Below are 22945 nucleotides of genomic sequence, written 5' to 3'. Positions count from 1 at the left end.
AAAAAAAAAGATAATCAACTGTTTTAAAGGCCTACTGAAACCCACTACTACCGACCATGCAGTCTGATAGTTTATATATCAATGATGAAATCTTAACATTGCAACACATGCCAATACGGCCGGGTTAACTTATAAAGTGACATTTAAAACTTCCCGGGAAATATCCGGCTGAAACGTCGCGGTATATTGACGTATGCGCGTGACGAAGTCAGAGTAACGGAAGTTATGGTACCCGTAGAATCCTATACAAAAAGCTCTGTTTTCATTTCATAATTCCACAGTATTCTGGACATCTTTTGCAATTTGTTTAATGAACAATGAAGGCTGCAAAGAAGACAGTTGTAGGTGGGATCGGTGTATTAGCAGCGGACTACAGCAACACAACCAGGAGGACTTTGTTGGAGCGCTAGCCGCCGACCTCACCTTGACTTCCAACGTCTCCGGGCTGCCAAACGCATCGGGTGAAGTCCTTCGTCCTTCTGGCGATCGCTGGAACGCAGGTGAGCACGGGTGTTGATGAGTAGATGAGGGCTGGCTGGCGTAGGTGGAGAGCTAATGTTTTTAGCATAGCTCTGTGAGGTTCCGTTGCTAAGTTGCTAAGTTAGCTTCAATGGCGTCGTTAGCACAGCATTGTTAACCTTCGCCAGTCTGGAAAGCATTAACCGTGTATTTACATGTCCACGGTTTAATAGTATTGTTGATTTTCTATCTATCCTTCCAGTCAGGGGTTTATTTTTTTGTTTCTATATGCAGTTAAAGCACGATGCTATCACGTTAGCTCGTAGCTAAAGCATTTCGCCGATGTATTGTCGTGGAGATAAAAGGCACTGAATGTCCATTTCGCGTTCTCGACTCTCATTTTCAAGAGGATATAGTATCTGAGGTGGTTTAAAATACAAATCCGTGATCCACAATAAAAAAAGGAGAGTGTGGAATCCAATGAGCCAGCTTGTACCTAAGTTACGGTCAGAGCGAAAAAAGATACGTCCATCACTGTTTCTCAAGTCCTTCACTGTAACGTTCCTCATCTACGAATCTTTCATCCTCGCTCAAATTAATGGGGTAATCATCACTTTCTCGGTCCGAATCTCTCTCGCTCCATTGTAAACAACGGGGAATTGTGAGGAATACTAGCTCCTGTGACGTCCCGCTACTTCCGATACAGGCAAGGCTTTTTTTATCAGCAAGCAAAAGTTGCGAACTTTATCGTCGATTTTCTCTACTAAATCCTTTCAGCAAAAATATGGCAATATCGCGAAATAATCAAGTATGACACATAGAATGGATCTGCTATTCCCGTTTAAATAAAAAAAAATCTTTTCAGTAGGCCTTTAATGACAGTGAGGAGGTGCTCTTACACGTATTGGCCAGCAGAGGGACCTCAACGCCATTAAATGCATGCAAGAAGAAAATGAAAATGTTTCTTTAGTCCAGAATAAGCATTTATATCTGCTGTATGACTAAGTGGTGACAGAAGCATTAAAATTGATTAATTCATGTACAATCAAAGGGGACAAAACTAAAAAAACAACACATATTTTAATAAATTAACCAAATGTGTCATCAATTATTTATAATTGGATTTGAATACATAGTGTTATTAAATGTCATTAATTTATCCATCCATCCATCCATCCATCTTCTTCCGCTTATCCGAGGTCGGGTCGCGGGGGCAGCAGCCTAAGCAGGGAAACCCAGACTTCCCTCTCCCCAGCCACTTCGTCCAGCTCTCCCCGGGGGATCCCGAGGCGTTCCCAGGCCAGCCGGGAGACATAGTCTTCCCAACGTGTCCTGGGTCTTCCCCGTGGCCTCCTACCGGTCGGATGTGCCCTAAACACCTCCCTAGGGAGGCGTTCGGGTGGCATCCTGACCAGATGCCCGAACCACCTCAACTGGCTCCTCTCGATGTGGAGGAGCAGCGGCTTTACTTTGAGCTCCCCCCGGATGGCAGAGCTTCTCACCCTATCTCTAAGGGAGAGCCCCGCCACCCGGCGGAGGAAACTCATTTCGGCCGCTTGTACCCGTGATCTTGTCCTTTCGGTCATAACTCAAAGCTCATGACCATAGGTGAGGATGGGAACGTAGATCGACCGGTAAATTGAGAGCTTTGCCTTCCGGCTCAGCTCCTTCTTCACCACAACGGATCGATACAGCGTCCGCATTACTGAAGACGCCGCACCGATCCGCCTGTCAATCTCACGATCCACTCTTCCCTCACTCGTGAACAAGACTCCAAGGTACTTGAACTCCTCCACTTGGGGCAGGGTCTCCTCCGCAACCCGGAGATGGCACTCCACCCTTTTCCGGGCGAGAACCATGGACTCGGACTTGGAGGTGCTGATTCTCATCCCAGTCGCTTCACACTCAGCTGCGAACCGATCCAGCGAGAGCTGAAGATCCTGGCCAGATGAAGCCATCAGGACCACATCATCTGCAAAAAGCAGAGACCTAATCCTGCAGCCACCAAACCAGATCCCCTCAACGCCTTGACTGCGCCTAGAAATTCTGTCCATAAAAGTTATGAACAGAATCGGTGACAAAGGGCAGTCTTGGCGGAGTCCAACCCTCACTGGAAACGTGTCCGACTTACTGCCGGCAATGCGGACCAAACTCTGGCACTGATTATACAGGGAGCGGACCGCCACAATCAGATAGTCCGATACCCCATCCTCTCTGAGCACTCCCCACAGGACTTCCCGAGGGACACGGTCAAATGCCTTCTCCAAGTCCACAAAACACATGTAGACTGGTTGGGCAAACTTCCATGCACCCTCAAGGACCCTGCCGAGAGTATAGAGCTTGTCCACAGTTCCACGACCAGGACGAAAACCACACTGTTCCTCCTGAATCCAAGGTTCGACTATCCGGCGTAGCCTCCTCTCCAGCACACCTGAATAGACCTTACCGGGAAGGCTGAGGAGTGTGATCCCACGATAGTTAGAACACACCCTCCGGTTCCCCTTCTTAAAGAGAGGAACCACCACCCCGGTCTGCCAATCCAGAGGTACCGCCCCCGATGTCCACGCGATGCTGCAGAGTCTTGTCAACCAAGACAGCCCCACAGCATCCAGAGCCTTAAGGAACTCCGGGCAGATCTCATCCACCCCCGGGGCCTTGCCACCGAGGAGCTTTTTAACTACCTCAGCAACCTCAGCCCCATAAATAGGAGAGCCCACCACAGATTCCCCAGGAACTGCTTCCTCATAGGAAGACGTGTTGGTGGGATTGAGGAGGTCTTCGAAGTATTCCCTCCACCGATCCACAACATCCGCAGTCGAAGTCAGCAGAACACCATCCTCACCATACACGGTGTTGCTAGTGCACTGCTTCCCCTTCCTGAGGCGGCGGATGGTGGTCCACAATCGCTTCGAAGCCGTCCGGAAGTCATTTTCCATGGCTTCCCCGAACTCCTCCCATATCTGAGTATTTGCCTCCGCGACCGCTGAAGCCGCACACCGCTTGGCCTGTCGGTACCTGTCCGCTACCTCAGGAGTCCTATGAGCCAAAAGAACCCGATAGGACTCCTTCTTCAGCTTGACGGCATCCCTCCACCAACGTGTTCTAGGATTACCGCCACGACAGGCACCAACTACCTTGCGGCCACAGCTCCAATCAGCCGCCTCGACAGTAGAGGCGCGGAACATGGTCCATTCGGACTCAATGTCCAGCACCTCCCTCGTGACATGTTCAAAGTTCTTCCGGAGGTGGGAATTGAAACTCTCTCTGACAGGAGACTCTGCCAGACGTTCCCAGCAAACCCTCACAATGCGTTTGGGCCTGCCAGGTCTGTCCGGCATCCTCCCCCACCATCGCAGCCAACTCACCACCAGGTGGTGATCGGTAGAAAGCTCCGCCCCTCTCTACACCCGAGTGTCCAAAACATGAGGCCGCAAATCCGACGACACAACTACAAAGTCGATCATGGAACTGCGGCCTAGGGTGTCCTGGTGCCAAGTGCACATATGAACACCCTTATGTTTGAACATGGTGTTCGTTATGGACAATCTGTGACGGGCACAAAAGTCCAATAACAAAACACCGCTCGGGTTCAGATCCGGGCGGCCATTCTTCCCAATCACGCCTCTCCAGGTTTCACTGTAGCTGCCAACATGAGCGTTGAAGTCCCCCAGTAGAACGAGGGAATCACCCGGGGGAGCACTCTCAAGTACTCCCTCGAGCGAATCCAAAAAGGGTGGGTATGCGTAAGCGCAAACCACAGTCAGGACCCGTTCCCCCACCCGAAAGCGGAGGGAAGCTACCCTCTCGTCCACCGGGTTGAACTCCAACATGCAGGCTCTGAGCCGGGGGGCAACAAGAATTGCCACCCCAGAATTAATTTATGTACTGTAGAATTATGGTACACATATTTGTTTAATGTTTAATCATTTGATTAACTTTAAATATTTAATCTAGGGATGTCCCGATCCGATATTTGGATCGGATGCTGATATTTGCCAAAAAACGCGTATCGGCAAGGCATGGGAAAATGCCGATCCAGATCCAGTTTTAAAAAAAATTCCGGTCCGTGTTTTCCAACGCACCGATTTAAATAATACATTCCACTTTTCTGCTGCTCCCTAATTTCCGTTCCGCATTTTCCAGCACACCTTCAACACAGTGGAGTATACGTCCTCACGCAGTTGCTTTTAGCTGCGGGCATTACACGACAGGCTCTTTCCACTCCTTCTTGTGTCTGCTTCTCACAGACAGCAAGCGCACCTTCTTACACACGTCACATACTGTCACGTCATACGTCACATACGTATACGCACTCTCCCAGCAGAGAGGTAGCAGCATGGCTAACGTTAGCTGTGATGCTAGCGTAGCCGTGTGAGCGGTAATAATGAAGGAAGAATTAATTAATTCCCAAGAAAAACAGCAGGGGGTCCATCGTCTGGCGGTGGTTTGGCTTCAAGTGGGAATATGTCGAACAGACAACCGTAATTTGTCAAGTGTGGGGCAAAAGCGTTGCTATAAAAAGTAGCATTACTGCTAATATGTAGCATCATTTGAAAAGTCCCCTGCTAGAAAATGAACAGTGTTTGAAACTCCGCACGTCAACATCTCCATTGTGTATTATTCAAACTCACCTAATTCAGCTGGCTAGTTGTTATCAAGAGTACTAAAACCCTTTTCAACATGAATCTGACAACTAAGTAGGCTAAATAACTTTAAACTTTAATACATGCTCGGATAAGGCCAGTATCGGTATCGGATCGGAAGTGCAAAAACAACATCGGTATCGGATAGGAAGTGCAAAAACCTGGATCGGGACATCCCTAATTTAATCATTTAATGAATCATTGATTTCATGGTTAATAATAATTTCATGATTTAACAATGTATTTAATTACTTCATAAACATGTGTGTTAGTTCTTTATAAATTGATTGTATCTGTCAAACTCAGCCATCAAAGTCAGTGGGCGGGGCTAACAGGAATCTAGTCCAATGATTGCAAACTGTGGAAGTCTCACAACTGCTAATACTGGTACTTTTTTGAAGTTGCTGGTAGTAGATATTTTAGGGCACCTTTGTGCATTCACGCACAGCATAAAACGTTTGGTGGACAAAATGAGACAAAGAAGTGTTTTATACACATCTTTCTGTGGCAGCGTCAAAGAAAGTTGTACATGTAAACACATTTTTGCGTCACAGTCCACACAAATGCGATGAGTTCAAGGACAAAACGGCGCTCGCCAAACACTCATCAGTGAAGCATGTTTAATATAAACAGTGGGATATCTAACAATTAGGGAGGTGTGTGTCATGTTTGTTCTCCTGCAGAAACCATAGTAAAACAACTAATATATTTTTGAAAAAGCTCCAGGGAGCCACTAGGGCAGCGCTGAAGAGGCGCAGGTTGCCAGCCACTTCGTCCAGCTCCTCCCGGTTGATCCCGAGGCATTCCCAGATCAGCCGGTAGACAAAGTCCCCCCAACGTGTCCTGGGTCTTCCCCGTGGCCTCCTACCGGTCGGACGTGGCCCTAAACTTCTCCCCAGGGAGGCGTTTGGGTTGCATCCTGGCCAGATGGCGTAACCACCTCATCTGTCTCCTCTCGATAAACATTTAATAAAGTCAAATACAAATAAGGCAGATATAGATCATCTACATCAACATTATGATTTGTCTGAGTGGCTGGACAGGACAGATTAAAAAAAAAGAAAAAGAAAAAATTTTTTTTTAAAAAAATGGATTTTTGATTTTCTTTAATTGATTAAGAATCATTTCATATAAGAATCAAGATATTTCCGAAAATCAATATTCGTTTGACTCCCTTACTGTTGAGTGTGTGGAAGCAAGACCTGCTGACCCAAAGCATGTAGCAGTTAAAAAAAATCCATAACCTGAACAAAGGAGGACATTTATTCACATGTAGAGGAATTAATTAAAGTTGTCGGAGTTATTTCCACACTTTCATACCAAGACATGGAACAGTACACCTCCCACTGACTTTGGCAGATAAAACGTATTAAATAAAATTAATAAATACCTCAATAAATCATGAAATAATCACATTTATTTTATTATTAAATTGTATACATTTTATTTATTAAATCATGATCTAATAAATATTTTTTTAATTAAATATACTTTTACTTTGTGACACATTTAATAGTATGTGTATGTATTTAATTCCAATGACACATAAGTCAGTTATTGATTACATTTTTTTCATACTGACCCTCCGTATTCCCGTGTGACTACTGCCGTGACGCAGGTCAACGGTGTAAAGATGAACGTGACGAATAACGCCACGGCGTACGGTGTGGCGTTGTCCAAGGACGAAGGTGGAGTGTCGGCCTACGTGAACGTGACCGGCAACCACACCCGCGTGTCCTTCGACGGATACACGGCTCAGATCTACACGCCTGGGGCCCTGACCACTGCAGGTTGGTTCTCCTCCTCCTGGATCTCCTCGTTTAGCTGCCACCTAACCCACCTTTGTACAACAGTCCTTCTCAATGAAGTGGAAGCTCTAAAGCGGACCACAAACAGTGCTGAGACGCTACTCGACTTCTCGCTTAAGCTCGTCATTTCGAAGCAAATGTAATAAAAAATCTGTAGATTTGAAAAAAAATCTGTAGATTTGACAAAAAACTGGTGTCGAAGTCGCCAGAATTTACAGTGTTTTTTACAGTGCATTACTGTAATTAAAATACAACGGTACTGTTGTTTATACAGTTAAAAAAGGACATATGGTGATTTAAATCTACATTTAAAACCCTTCTTCGTGGTCTATATCAGTGGCTCTCAAACTTTTTTCACCAAGTACCACCTCAGAAAAAAACATTAAAATACAGTAGCAAGTGTTCATTAAAAACTAGGCAGAGCTTTTGTTTAACAAGAATATTTCATATTTTTGGCCACTGTAACATTACACACCAGGCACAAACAACAATTATACTCCATTTACAATACATAGTTACAGTCTTCTTTGGGAATCCCTGGTCTAGATTAGGGGTTCTCAAAACTTTTTTCACCAAGTACCACCTCAGAAAAAACGTGGTGCTCCAAGTACTGCCATAATGGCCAACATTGAATTACAGCGGCATAGTAGGCCTAAGTAGTCATTCAAATCAAAGGTTTTAATCAACCAGTATATTTGAGATTTTTGGTCACTGTAACATTACACGCAATTTGAACAGTAACACTGTTTGAATATAGGGAAAATAAAACACTATTTCAATCTAGTGTTTCTTTGGCGTACCACTAGTTTGAGAATAACTGGACTAGATAATATGTATTGGTGTAAATTTTGCTCCTAAGGTACATTTATAAACTTTTTTGAGTCTGTCTGCAAGATGTTCGATTCTCGAGACAATGCATGAAAACACTCCTACAGACATCACACATGGGACGGTTTAGTAAGTAAGAATTGTTTTAGTTATATTGTAAAACGTACACACGTCGCTTGGAGTGATAAATGAAGAATTCATTCGAGTAGTAACGCTATGGACGATTAGAAGACAGAACGGCACTTATACTTCAGGTTCACAGCTTTAAACAGCACTAATTCACATTTACCCAGCAGCACATTTGTCTAGTGTGTCGAATGTCAAACTTTAGTTACACTTTTTTAGCAGATATATTTCTCAGATTTAACTCACTTTTCTCACATTTAGCTTATTTTCATCATACTTAAGTTTAAATTAAATGTTGACTCTAAATATTATATTTAAATGTTGAAGCTAAATCTAAATGCTAAATTTAAATCTACATCTTAAAGGCCTACTGAAATGAATTTTTTTTATTTAAACGGGGATAGCAGATCTATTCTATGTGTCATACTTGATCATTTCGCGATATTGCCATATTTTTGCTGAAAGGATTTAGTATAGAACAACGACGATAAAGATTGCAACTTTTGGTATCTGATAAAAAAAAGGCTTGCACCTACCGGAAGTAGCGTGACGTAGTCAGTTGAACATATACGCAAAGTTCCCTATTGTTTACAATGATGGCCGCATGAAGTGAGAGAGATTCGGACCGAGAAAGCGACAATTTCCCCATTAATTTGAGCGAGGATGAAAGATTTGTGGATGAGTAAAGTGCAAGTGAAGGACTAGTGGGGAGTTGAAGCTATTCAGATAGGGAAGATGCTGTGAGAGCCGGGGGTGACCTGATATTCAGCTGGGAATGACTACAACAGTAAATAAACACAAGACATATATATACTCTATTAGCCACAACACAACCAGGCTTATATTTAATATGCCACAAATTAATCCTGCATAAAAACACCTGCGTGTTTGTTATGCTAGCTCCTAGCTCCTCTGCTAGCTCCTAGCTCCATAGAACACGCCAATACAATTCAAACACCTGATCAACACACACAATCACTCAGCCCAAAAGACCGTTTACCTAACCCAAGGTTCATAAAGCTTATATATTTTTAAAAAGTTACGTACGTGACGCGCACATACGGTCAAGTTATCGAATGTTTAGCAGCCAAGGCTGCATACTCACGGTACCTGATATTCAGCTGGGAATGACTACAACAGTAAATAAACACAAGACATATATATACTCTATTAGCCACAACACAACCAGGCTTATATTTAATATGCCACAAATTAATCCTGCATAATAACACCTGCGTGTTTGTTATGCTAGCTCCTAGCTCCTCTGCTAGCTCCTAGCTCCATAGAACACGCCAATACAATTCAAACACCCGATCAACACACACAATCACTCAGCCCAAAAGACCGTTCACCTAACCCAAGGTTCATAAAGCTTATATATTTTTAAAAAGTTACGTACGTGACGCGCACTTACGGTACGGTACGTGTTATGCTAGCTCCTAGCTCCTCTGCTAGCTCCTAGCTCCATAGAACACGCCAATACAATTCAAACACATGATCAACACACACAATCACTCAGCCCAAAAGACCGTTCACCTAACCCAAGGTTCATAAAGCTTATATATTTTAAAAAAGTTACGTACATACGCAAAAAAAAGCCAAAGCTGCATACTCACAGTAGCACGTCTGCGTCTTTGTCATCCAAATCAAAGTAATCCTGGTAAGAGTCTGTGTTGTCCCAGTTCTCTACAGGCGTCTGTGTATCCAAATCAAAAGTCCTCCTGGTTAGAGTCTCTGTTATCCGAGTTCTTCCATCTTGACTGCATCTTTCGGGAATGTAAACAAAGAAGCGCCGGCTGTGTACTGTTGTGGCTGACTACGTTCGAAAAATACGTCCATTTCGCACCGACAACTTTCTTCTTTGCTTGCTTGGCTTCCTTCTCCATAATGCAATGAACATGATTGAAACAGATTCACGAACACAGATGTCCAGAATACTGTGGAATTATGAAATGAAAACAGAGCTTTTTCGTACCGGCTTCAATGTGGAAGGCATACCCGTGTTCGTCGGGCTACGTCACGCGCATACGTCATCCTCAGAGGCGTTTCGAACCGGAAGTTTAGCGGCAAATTTAAAATGTCACTTTATAAGTTAACCCGGCCGTATTGGCATGTGTTATAATGTTAAGATTTCATCATTGATATATAAACTATCAGACTGCGTGGTCGGTAGTAGTGGCTTTCAGTAGGCCTTTAAATCTAAACCTAAATTTTAAATTTAAATCTAAATGAGCGCTCAATTTTAAAACTATACCTAAATGTTAAATATAAATATATAAATATTAAATCTAAAACTAACTCAATCCATTTTCTACCGCTTGTCCCTTCCGGGGTCGCTGGAGCCTATCTCAGCTGCATTCGGGCGGAAGGCGGGGTACACCCTGGACAAGTCGCTACTTCATCGCAGGGCCAACACTGTTAAATTTAAATCTAAACCTAAATGTTAAATCTAAATCTTAAATATTAACCTAAATGTTAAATCTAAATCTTAAATTTAAATGTGAGCGCTAAATGTATGTATTTAAATTAAACATTTAGCGCTCACATTTAGATTTAAGATAAAGATTTAATATTTAGATTTGAATTCAACAGATTTACATTTAACATTCAGATTTAAATTTAAGATGTATATTTATATTTAAGATTTAGGTTTAGATATAACATTTAGATTTGGTTAAGATTCAGATGTATATTTAGATTCAACATTCATGTTTATATTTCAGATTTATGTTTAGATATATAATATTTAGATAAATATTTCGATTTTACATTTATATATATTATTTAGAGTCAACATTTAATTGAAATTAAATGTAATGAAAATTTGTAGAAAAGTAAGTTCAATCTGAGAAATGTCTGCTAGAAAAGTGTGACTGAACTTTTACATTCGGCACCCTATATACAGTAGCTCTCACAAGATGTAGGTTTGAGCTTCCAAGTGTTGGAGGCGTTTTCGTTGGGTGGTTCCAGTGGTATTGTTGACATCTTCCTGTTTGTCTCGCTGACTTCCTGACGATGTCCACCTGTGCAGGAGCTTACAGGGTGAACAACCTGGATGGCTTGTGCACCAACGCCACTGTGCCTTTAACTGAGAAGAAGGACAGTTCTCACAGCCCCGCCAGGTGAGACCTCCTCGCCGCTCAACTTGATCCTCGGAATCACCCCTGTGCTCTTTGTCGCCCCCTAGCTGTGAGACGCAGTACAGCGAGCCAGCCGACGAGTCCATCAACTGCACCATAGTGAACGAACAGTGAGTAGGAAATTGCCTTTTTATCATCTAGCTATGAAAATATTCCATTTGTAATGAATAATTCCTACTTTGCGGAAATTCCTTTAACTATGGGAGCCCGAGTGTGAGAAAACACCCAAAACATTTATTTCAAGTGCATTCCTAATTAGATGCTTAGAAATAATGTATTAATATTTTTACAAGTTAGTACCATATTTTTTGGATTATAAGTCGCAGTTTTTTTCATAGTTTGACTTATACTCAGGAGCGACTTATGTGTGAAATTATTAACACATTACCGTAAAATAATCAAATAATATTATTTATCTCATTCACGTAAGAGACTAGGCGTATATCAGCAATCGTCACACACACACGTTAACCAATAAAAATTTGGCGGGGGCGGGTCATGGCAGAAGTGCATTGTGAAAAAAAAGATGCTACCTGCTACTAAATCCGTACCTATGAAAGTTGATCATTTCAACATTGGCGGTAACTTATAAAAACTGAGGATGGATCGACAAAGCATGGGCTTGAGTGACAACCAAAACTATCCTGTCCGGATTCAGAAAGACTGGAATAATTGGAACTGCAACTGACGATTACTCTGACGTAAGCGACGTACCGATAGAAGAGGAAGCGGCGCATTGTCTACCTTTGGAGTTGGCAGAGTAGTTTAGAAGCGCACAGAGGAATAACATTTCATGGGATTTAGCGATTAAGAGTGACAGATTGTTTGGTAAACGTATAGCATGTTCTATATGTTATAGTTATTTGAATGACTCTTACCATAATATGTTACGTTAACATACCAGGCACGTTCTCAGTTGGTTATTTATGCGTCATATAACGTACACTTATTCAGCCTGTTGTTCACTATTCTTTATTTATTTTAAATTGCCTTTCAAATGTCTATTGTTGGTGTTGGATTTTATCAAATAAATTTCCCCAAAAAATGCGACTTATACTCTAGTGCGACTTATATATGTTTTTTTCCTTCTTTATTAAGCATTTCGGCCGGTGCCACTTATACTCCGGAGCGACTTATAATCCGAAAAATACGGTATTTACAATTATCACATATGTACAAAAGACTACAACTTTAACTACAATTTAGTTAAATCCAATATGTTCAATAATCAGGTGTCTGTATTCTAAACCAGAGTTTCTTAACCATGGTGGGCCTTGAGCGCCCCCTAAGAAGCCAACTAAAAAATATCTCTTTGGACCGCTGTACTCGGTTGTAATACACTTTTCCACCACTTGTGGCAGTAGTGACATTAATTAACAAACAGAAGAAATCTGGAGCTAAAGTCATAGGCGTTTTTTAATGCGCAAAAAATTGTAATGGTACTGGGGAGAAGAAGACGGCACTGAGGCTGGGAGAGCGTTTAACCTTGGGCGTATTTATTAAAGATATAACTATATGATGTGTAGTTAACCAAAGGAGCATGAGTGTCAGACTATGTAGTATTTAATTGGAGAGTGTTACCGTAAATGTTGGAGGGGCGTGCTGAGAGGAGCTGTGCTGTCAGACAAAGGCAAGGCATGCAGTGTAGTCCGGGGGCAGAAGAGATGTCGAGAGGCAGGAGCGAGGCGTCGTAGTCCAGGGGTAGGCGAGGGGTCAAGCACCAGGAAGCACGAGGAAGACTGGGAAGATCCAGGAGTGCGAGACACACAGCTCGACTCGGGACACACACAAGGAAGGACACGGCAATCAATGCTGGGAAAACACAGAGATCAGGAATGAAAGGCAACAAGGGAGCTTGAGACGAGTTTACGGTACGATGTACAGGTCGCTACGTTCTGGCACTGGATCTCAGTACGCGGTGGTTTAACTAGGCGTCCCTCTCATCAGTGCCAGGTGTGTTGTTTGCTGAGTGGGTGCAGCTGCTCTTGGAGGTGCTCTCAGCGGACACAGATGAATGCGCACGGGCCGTGACAAAATTATGACTAAAGTAGTGAAGCTGTGTTTTCATTTAAGAAACTAATATACTATTAATATTTATTATTATTCTAGTAAGAATGTATTTATTTTAACACTTCCTTTGCTGTATTAACTAGTATTTATTTTGTATTTTTTGTAATCAGCCTGACCTGAGCCTTGATAATAATCTTTGTGACGCATGGCTTCATATCAATTGATAAAGTTAATCCTGGTCCCCCTCAAGTAGGTTAGATATAATTATTGAATACCGGTACTATTAAAATCAAGAGAAAAATGACTAATTCGGTGTTAACATTTGGGTGGGCCCCGGTTCCCTCTGAAGTGAAAAATTTCGGGCCCTGGGGTCAAAAAGCTTAAGAACCCCTGTTATAGATCATGTCTAAAGTTTAGGTAAAAAATAAGTTAATAATTTCAAGGGGAAATGAAGTGTTTGATTATCTCTTGCCGCAGTGCAGTCAAATCAAAACTGCTATACTGCTTTGGCATTCATTAAAAAAGAAAAACAAAACACAACAAATGGTCAAAAACTATTAAAAATGTCAGATTTTTAGACATTATATCTTTAGGGGTAAAGTTTGGCCACAATATCAACTTAAACAGTTTGTTTGTTTTAGAATTACGGCTGTGTATCTGTCACGATGACGGCGTTCGAAGCGATGCTATGGTCTTCTGAATGTTCAACCTGACCACAGCTATTACAAAAGGACATGTCGACTCACGGCGGAATAGAAGTTTAGCAGAAACAAAGTATGATTGTATCCACGACGACCATGTCATGATCAGCCAACCTTGTGGTTGTGGCCCTAAATGACCGCGTTTATCGACATGTCCCGTCCCTAATATGTTGACCGCCTTGTTGAGCTACCTAAAAAACTCTCGAACTGAGACACTCATTTGTGAAGATGTCGCGTGTGAATGCTGTAGAGCTGAGATGACATGTGCAGATCACACAACTATTCCTATAAAAAAAAGGCGATGTCTTTTATTGCTGGACATAAAGCCCTGCAGGTGTACCTATTGTTATGTCCTTCCCGCTGCAGATGTGAGATGATGCGCATGGGCAACTTCAGCTCCTGCCACGAGTACCTCGACCCAGAACCGTACATCGAGGCCTGCAACAACACGCTGTGCCGCTACCCCAACACGGACGGACTCCGGTGCCAGTTCCTGTGGGCCTACGACCAAGCCTGTAGTCTGGTTACGCATTCAACAACGGAACTCACGGAGGGCTGGAGGGAGGAGGCTTACTGCCGTGAGTGCCACCATTTTACACATTTTACGTCCCGTTGTCACCTGGCAGTCTTGCAAAGAACACAAGATGAGTAATCAGGTCATGCATGGAAACATGCATGTCAACAGGTGAGGCCGAATGACTTGGGCGAGTTAGAGCTTTTCTTCCTGTCAGTCACACCACAGAGACACAAAAACAAAGTTCTGATTGTCCCTTTTCGTGTTGCAGCTAGCAATCACACCTTCTGCAATCACACACATTGTGTGAATCACGAGTTCTGTGCCAGCGGCATCAACGGTCAAATCAACTGCTTCTGCCGGGCCAAGTTTGCCTGCGAGTACAGAGACAACCAAACTTTAGGTGAGTTGTTGGTGGCGGTCCTGACCACTTAGGAGAGTGTCTTTTCTTGTCCCAGACCCTTTTAACTTGGGATCAGTATAGGCCCATTTCCGTAAAAAAAGTTATTTTTTGGTCCCCCGGCTAACAGAATCTGCCAGCAGCTAACTTTGTTCTTTGGAACTTCAATGTACGAAACTATTTGGTTCTTGACCATGGTTCATCAATAAAAAAGTTTGTATAGTGAAGCGGAGTTCCCCATAAGAAACAATGTAAACGTTCTAGCCTCGACCAAAGTCTCTATTTTAGTAAATAAATGAACACTTTAAAAACACTACAATGTGATAAAAATATAACATAACATATACATATATATATATATATAACATATATATACATATGTATATATACATATGTATATATACATATGTATATATATATATATATATATATATATATATATATATATATATATATATATATATATATATATATATATATATATATATACATATATATATATATATATATGTTTATATATATATATATGTATGTTTATATATATATATATATATATATATATATATATATAAACATATATATATATATATATATATATATATATATATATATATATATATATATATATATATATATAAACATATATATATATATATATATATATATATATATATATATATATATATATATATATATATATATATATATATATATATATGTTTATATATCAAATCAAACTTAATTTATATAGCACTTTTCATACACAGGGAATTAGCGAACAAAAAGTGCTGTACACCAAAAAAAGAAGAGAAGAAAATGCACCATTTTCTACAGATTGTCCCTCTGGCATATATATATATATATATATATATATATATATATATATATATATATATATATATATATATATATATATATATATATATATATATATATATATATATATATATATATATATACACATACAGTCGCGCTCAAAAGTTTACATACACTTGTAAAGAACATAATGTCATGGCTGTCCTGAGTTTCCAGTACTTTCTACAACTCTTTTTTTTTTTGTGAGATAGTGAATGGAGCACATACTTGTTTGTCACAAAAAACATTCACGAAGTTTGGTTCTTTTATGAATTTATTCTGGGTCTACTGAAAATGTGACCAAATCTGCTGGGTCAAAAGTATACATACAGCAATGTTAATATTAAGTTACATGTCCCTTGGCAAGTTTCACTGCAATAAGGCGCTTTTGGTAGCCATCCACAAGCTTCTGGCAAGCTTCTGGTTGAATTTTTGACCACTCCTCTTGACAAAATTGGTGCAGTTCAGCTAAATTAGTTGGTTTTCTGACATGGACTTGTTTCTTCAGCATTGCCCACATGTTCTCAATGGGGTTTAAGTCAGGACTTTGGGAAGGCCATTCTAAAACCTAACTCTAGTCTGATTTAGCCATTCCTTTACCACTTTTGATGTGTGTTTGGGGTCATTGTCCTGTTAGAACACCCAACTGCGCCCAAGACCCAACCTCCGGGCTGATGATTTTAGGTTGTCTTGAAGAATTTGGAGGTAATCTTCCTTTTTCATTGTCCCATTTACTCTCTGTAAAGCATCAGTTCCATTGGCAGCAAAACAGGCCTAGAGCATAATACTACCACCACCATGCTTGACGGTGGGCATGGTGATCCTGGGATTAAAGGCCTCACCAAACATATTGCTAGGTTTTGTGACCAAACAGCTAAATTTTTGTTTCATCTGACCACAGAACTTTCCTCTAGAAGGTCTTATCTTTGTCCATGTGATGTCAGATGAAACAAAAATTGAGCTGTTTGGCCACAATACCCAGCAATATGTTTGGAGGAGAAAAGGTGAGGCCTTTAATCCCAAGAACACCAATTCCTACCGTCAAGCATGGTGGTGGTAGTATTATGCTCTGGGCCTGTTTTGCTGCCAATGGAACTGCTGCTTTACAGAGAGTAAATGGGACAATGAAAAAAGGAGGATTACCTCCAAATTCTTCAGGACAACCTAAAATCATCATCCGGAGGTTGGGTCTTGGGTGCAGTTGGGTGATCCAACAGGACAATGACCCCAAACACACGCCAAAAGTGGTAAAGTAATTGCTAAATCAGGCTAGAATTCAGGTTTTAGAATGGCCTTCCCAAAGTCCTGACTTAAACGTGTGGACAATGCTGAAGAAACAAGTCCATGTCAGAAAACCAACACATTTAGCTGAACTGCACCAATTTTGTCAAGAGGAGTGGTCAAAAATTCAACCAGAAGCTTGTGGAAGGCTACCAAAAGCGCCTTATTGCAGTGAAACTTGCCAAGGGACATGTAACCAAATATTAACATTGCTGTATGTATACTTTTGACCCAGCAGATTTGCTCACATTTTCAGTAGACCCATAATAAATTCATAAAAGAACCAAACTTCATGAATGTTTTTTGTGACCAACAAGTATGTGCTCCAATCACTCTATCACAAAAAAATAAGAGTTGTATAAATTATTGGAAACTTTTGACCACGAATATATATATATATGTGGTCATTTAAAAAGTAGCTCGCCTGCTGAAAAAGTGTGGGCATCAACGATAGGATATGCCTGACTGGCTGGACAGGACAGATTAAAGGGGGGGAAAAAATAGATTTTTGATCGAAACAGTTTTTGGTCAGTTGACCCTCCAAAGACCTTGACTGATTAAACACAACCTCAAGGTGTCAATATCCAACCGGGACACCCCTATTTTGGTAAATATACTATTGGAGACACGAGCACCATCTGATCACCCGTGTCTTGATGTCCAGGCGGTCCGACAATCTGCGAGGACAACACGGCGACTCTGGTTCTGCCCAGTTGTCTCCTGGAGGAGAAGGGCTTTGACTACCGTGACCTGCACCTCACAGACGACACGTGCCGAGGCCACAGGGACATGCACCACATGGTGGCCTTCACGTTCAACAGCAGCCGGAACGCCTGCGGGGCCGTGATCACGGTGGGCGTCTCCTCCGACCGCCGCCGTGGCGTCCATGCGGTTACGAGGTGTCTCGCAGTAACACATGTCCGTAACCTTGCAGGCCAACGACACCACAGTTCTGTACAAGAACGCCATCATCGGCGAGAACACCACCAACATCGTCTCGCACTTTGACGAGTTCCACATGAACTTTTCCTGTTACCAGAACCAGCCGGGGCGCCAGAGCATGACCTTCAGACTTAAAGACAAGTGAGTTGAGCTCGCAGGTCGGACTCTGCATCAACGAAGACTTTGGTGCTGAAGTTTGTGTGCGCTCTGCAGCTCTGTCATGCAGCGCGTGGTTTCCGACTCTTGGGACTACACGCTGATCATGAAGGCCTACTTGGACGCTGACCGCCAGCGCCTCGTGCGGCACAACACTGAAATCCAGCTGAACCAGACCGTCTACATAGAACTGAAGACGGAAGGCCTGGATGACGGCGCCGTGGCCTTGGTGACCGACTCCTGCTGGGCCACCAACGGCTCGTATAGTGACGGGCCTGTGAGACACGAGCTGATCACTGACGGGTGAGCGGACACACACGTCACTGAACGCTCGAAGCGACGGCGCGGAGCCAGGTTGCCATGTTTTTCCCCTGTCGCAGATGTCCCAGCTCTGCCGATGACACCATCAAGGTAAACGTCAATGGAGTGGGAGTGTCCAACTTCTTCAACTTCAACATGTTCCGATTTGCCGGTGACAACTACGAGCTCTCCCTGCACTGTGACGTCCACCTGTGTGCCAAGCAGAGCCAGATCTGCGCCCCGGTATACACCTGCTTCCCAGGCCCGTCCTCCTCAGTAAAGACTCCCCAATGTGACCGTGTCTTCAACTCTGTCTCAGAACTGCAGTGGTCTGGGCAAGAGACGAAGACGCGGGTCTGCAAGGTCGGAATCTGCTCACAGAAGTGCCGCCATCATCAGCATGACTTGGGCCAATTAGGTAAGACACGCCTTGACCGCTGACACGTGACTAATGAGGTCTGAGCACCTGCGCTGCTTGTCTTCTCAGGTTGTTTCCCGACTTGGACTGACTTCCATGGTGCAGACCTTCCGAACCTTCTTTTTTTTAATGTGATGAATTTGTAATGCAGTCATGCTGGCAAGTAGACACTAGTCCAGTTTTAGCTGGAGCCTTCTGGACCAGCAAAAACCTAGGCTGTTTCTTAATTTGCACTTTTGTACTCAATGTAGGCACTTATGAACTTATACTTAAGGTATGTTTCAATTAGCACACTTAGGTACTTTCATTTAAACTGTAACTTAAGTTGCGCACTTCGGTACTTACGATAACGCTACGTCTCAATTTACACTTTTGTACTCAATTTAGGCACTTATGAACTTATACTTACGGTATGTCTCAAGTTGCGGACTTTGGTACTTACGATAACGCTACGTCTCAATTTACACTTTTGTACTCAATTCGTACACTTCTGTACTTACTGTATGCTTAGGCTGTGTCTCAAGTCGCACACTTCTATGCTCAATTTACACACTTAGTACTTACTCTTAGGCCGTGTCTCAATTTTAAAATTTCTCCACACAATTTGCGCACTTCTATACTTAAGACAAGGCTCCATCTCAATTTACACTTTTGTGCTCAGTTTGCACACTTAGGTACTTACACTTTTTGTGACATTGTGACATTGTCTTAATTGGCAGTTTAACACTCAATTCAGGAACTTCAACTCACACGTAGACTTTCTCAAGTCACACTTTTGTACTCAATGGAGAGAACTTATACTTCGGCTATGTCTCAGTTTACGCACTTCAGTACTTACAGTTAGACTGTGACTCAAGTTGCGCACTACGATACTTACGATAAGGCTACATCTCAATTTACACTTTTGTACTCAATTAGCACACTTATGTACTTACAGTCAGGCTGGACTCAAGTCACACACTTCTCTACTCAAGTTGCGCACTACGATACTTACGATAAGGCTTCCTCTCAATTTATACTTTTGTACTCAATTCGCATACTTATGTACTTACACTTAGGCCGTGTCTTAATCGGCACTTTAGTACTCAATCCAGGAACTTCAACTGACACTTAGACTGTTTCTCAATTCGCTCTTTCGCACTCATTCAATATAGGCACTTCGGAACTTATATTTCGGCTATGTCTCAATTCGCACATTTCTCTACTCAATTTGTGCACTTGCGGTACTAACAATTAGACTGCGATGAGGTGGCGACTTGTCCAGGGTGTACTCCGCCTTCCGCCCGAATGTAGCTGAGATAGGCTCCAGTGCCCCCCGTGACCCTGAAAGGGACAATTCGGTACTTACCTCAGGGCCATGTCGCCATTTGCATACTTTGACACAATTTTCTAATTTCTCGGCTCAATTCTCACATTTTAATACTCACACTTAGGCCGTGTCTTAATCCGCATTTTAGTACTCAATTCGGGAACTTCAACTTACACCGTTTCTCAATTCGCATTTTTGTACTAAATTAAGGCACTTCCGAACTTATACCCAGGTTCTTTCTCAATTTGCACAGTTCGCTATTTAGGATAAGGCTACGTCTCAATTTACACTTTGGTACTCAAGTCACACTTACACTTAGCCAGTGTCTCAGTTCTCACACTTCGCCACTCAATTCACAAACTTCCGGACTTACTGTATATTTGGATCGTGTCTCAATTCGCACACTTCTCTACTCCATTCAGAAACTTCCGTATGTACCAAAACGCACACTTTTGTACTAACAACACAGGCTGTCCCAATTTGCACACTTCCATACATACTATGACCTTTTTGAGTGCATAAGTGCGTTCACCCTAAGAAGTGCAGTGTGTTGCACTTGAAACAGTCAACATGGCGACTTAATAGTCCATTCATAACCGCTACCTTTTGTATCCACATTGTTGGTGAGCGAATGACGTGTTTTTATCAGATCGCAGCACGCCATTGTGGATTTTTGTGTTTTTAACAAAAACAACACCAAAAAACACATTCAATTGCTTCCTGAAGCCTCTAACTGTCGAAGTGCAATGTATCTTTATATCATATACATACATACATATATTAATGGGGAATAGGGAATATATAATATTATTTCTGTATGGGAATGTTAACACCAGGCTAATTATGAATAATTTGACTGGTGAATAATCACTTGAAATAAACGTGCAGTGACATAAAACCTGTGTTTAATATTATTCAAACCGCCATGAAACCCATAGTTTCAACACATACATGCAGTACTTCCTACGCCCTGCAGGGGCAGCAGCAAGGGGCACACGTCTCAATAAATCAGCTGAAGAAGAGAACCAGCGTCATTCAAGTGGCCAGTAAACAAACATGGCACTAATAGCAAGTCTGAAAAAAGAACATTTAAACTGCTGGGTCGGTTTTGGATTTTTAAATTAGGACACTTCCAAGTACAAGACTCTGGACTCAATTGGCACGCAGCTGTACATGTGATACGTGTCTTTTAACACCATGTTTATTCAGTGTATGGAGGATGGACCAGTTCGAGGTTGGCTTCTGCGCATGTCCAATTTATTGACGTCAATGTTTGTGAGGGATAAACAAAGCCAAGCGACTCTATACTTTTTTGGTAAACTTCGTCAGTTCGTGGTTTGTTTTTACTCTTTAGCGTAGGGGTGTCCAAACTTTTTCCAGCAAGGGCCGCATACAGAAAAGGTAGGGGGGCCACTTTGTACTTTTTTGTACATTCAAGACCCGAAAACCTCTTACATGCCAGTTATTAGTTTTTTTTAATTTTGCATGATTTCCTGTCCAGCGCTCTTATTTTTTGTTCAACGTCCTTTTTTCCTCCATTTGCCAGCTGAGTGCTGCCGCCGTCACCTGTCGCTGGTTGCCAATCAGGATGCTTTTGGGGACTGGATTGTTTTGCTTTGTACATCAACGTTGTATCTTTGCAGTTCATACGTCTCTTTTCCATTTGTGCACCTGCCTTTCTTTGGTAAAGAAGACTTATTTTCTGCACTTGCCTGCCGTCTCTGCACACCGGAGTGCCTAACGTAACAAAAACTAATACAATGTAGTTGAATCAGTTATTCTCATTATTTAATTCTTCATCAATATTAGTATGATTATTACATTATAAGGCTTAGCACACTCAAAATCTTACCATTACCATTCTTTTCTGCACTTGCCTGCCGTCTCTGCATCCCGGAGTGCATACATAAAACGAAACGTAACAAAAAACTAGTACAATGTAGTTCAATCAATTATTCATCTTATAATTAGTCTTTATCAATACTTATTATTATTAATATTTAGCTTTCGCAAACTCTAAATCTTACCATATCTTGCAAGAAATGTGTACATATGTTCATTAAACACCCTGTAAAAGACGCACAGGTTAACAGCAATTTTGGTTTTCAGGTCTCATTTTGGGGGAATTTGGTCTGGTTCCATTTCTTCTAAGCACAAATTGTATTTTGCCGGTGTCGCGGGCCAATTAAAAATGAGCTGCGGGCCACAAATGGCCCCCGGGCCACACTTTGAACACCCCTGCTTTAGCGTGAATAGTAGTAGATATATTTCGGAATTATTGTTTATTCCGCGTCGTGTCTATTTTTCAATATGCCGAAGACAATTTGTGCAGTTGTGGGATGTTCTAATAGTACATATTACCTCACGAGATGGAAACAAAAACCATGTGTGACATTCACGAGTGTTATTTGGACTCAGGAAGATGTGTTTGTGATCCACCATTCAAACGGTACCCGTTTCCAAAAGATCCGGACATGAAAATAAAATGGATTAAGGCCGTTAATAGGAAACTTAAGAACGCTAATAACAAGTGAGTGGACTGGAAGCCTACAAAAGACTCACAGATCCGCAGTAAAATTTTCTTGCATGGTAAACCAACGGATGAGCACCCTTTGCCATGGTTAGAAATGGGCTATACATCAACAGTTACAGTGAAAAGAAGTGTGGCATGGACCTACAGAAACGGCTTCTGTCAACTCAGAAGCGTCAACTCGGTGGCCTTGTGGTTAGCGTGTCCGCCCTGAGACTGCAAAATCGTGAGTTCAAACCCCGGCCGAGTCATACTAAAGACTATAAAAATGGGACCCATTACCTCCCTGCTTGGCACTCAGCATCAAGGGTTGGAATTGGGGGTTAAATCACCAAATGATTCCCGAGCGCGACCACCGCTGCTGCTCACGGCTCCCCCTCACCCAGGGGATGGGTCAAATACAGAGGATAATTTCACCACACCTAGTGTGTGTGTGACTATCAGTGGTACTTAACTTTAACTACTGCTGCTGCTTCCATGGATGAAGTTATCCCAGAGACTGGCCAAGTAGAGGATAGTTCTGAA

At 42.2% G+C, this 22945-nt stretch overlaps 1 protein-coding gene across 9 annotated transcripts in view; it reads left to right on the top strand.

The window, feature by feature from the left end:
- Window positions 1-20803, top strand: part of LOC133658908 (alpha-tectorin-like) — a 60853-nt gene extending 40050 nt beyond the window's left edge. For 7 of the 9 annotated variants that reach the window (XM_062061417.1, XM_062061412.1, XM_062061418.1 and 4 more), the window contains 11 exons: window positions 6721-6892; window positions 10896-10986; window positions 11052-11114; window positions 14082-14293; window positions 14501-14632; window positions 17430-17617; window positions 17700-17848; window positions 17921-18166; window positions 18244-18406; window positions 18483-18581; window positions 18651-20802. In XM_062061417.1, coding sequence (XP_061917401.1) covers window positions 6721-6892; window positions 10896-10986; window positions 11052-11114; window positions 14082-14293; window positions 14501-14632; window positions 17430-17617; window positions 17700-17848; window positions 17921-18166; window positions 18244-18406; window positions 18483-18581 — 1515 coding nt within the window. In that variant the 3' untranslated portion in view covers window positions 18651-20802. Of the gene's footprint in view, window positions 1-6720; window positions 6893-10895; window positions 10987-11051; window positions 11115-14081; window positions 14294-14500; window positions 14633-17429; window positions 17618-17699; window positions 17849-17920; window positions 18167-18243; window positions 18407-18482; window positions 18582-18650 lie in introns of all 9 variants that reach the window. The other 2 variants (XM_062061411.1, XM_062061409.1) reach the window with 1 other exon arrangement.
- The last annotated feature ends 2142 nt before the right edge of the window (window positions 20804-22945 follow it).

Source organism: Entelurus aequoreus, linkage group LG10 (assembly GCF_033978785.1).
Source record: "Entelurus aequoreus isolate RoL-2023_Sb linkage group LG10, RoL_Eaeq_v1.1, whole genome shotgun sequence".
Classification (NCBI taxonomy): Eukaryota; Metazoa; Chordata; class Actinopteri; order Syngnathiformes; family Syngnathidae; genus Entelurus; species Entelurus aequoreus.
This window is presented reverse-complemented; position numbering and strand designations above follow the sequence as displayed.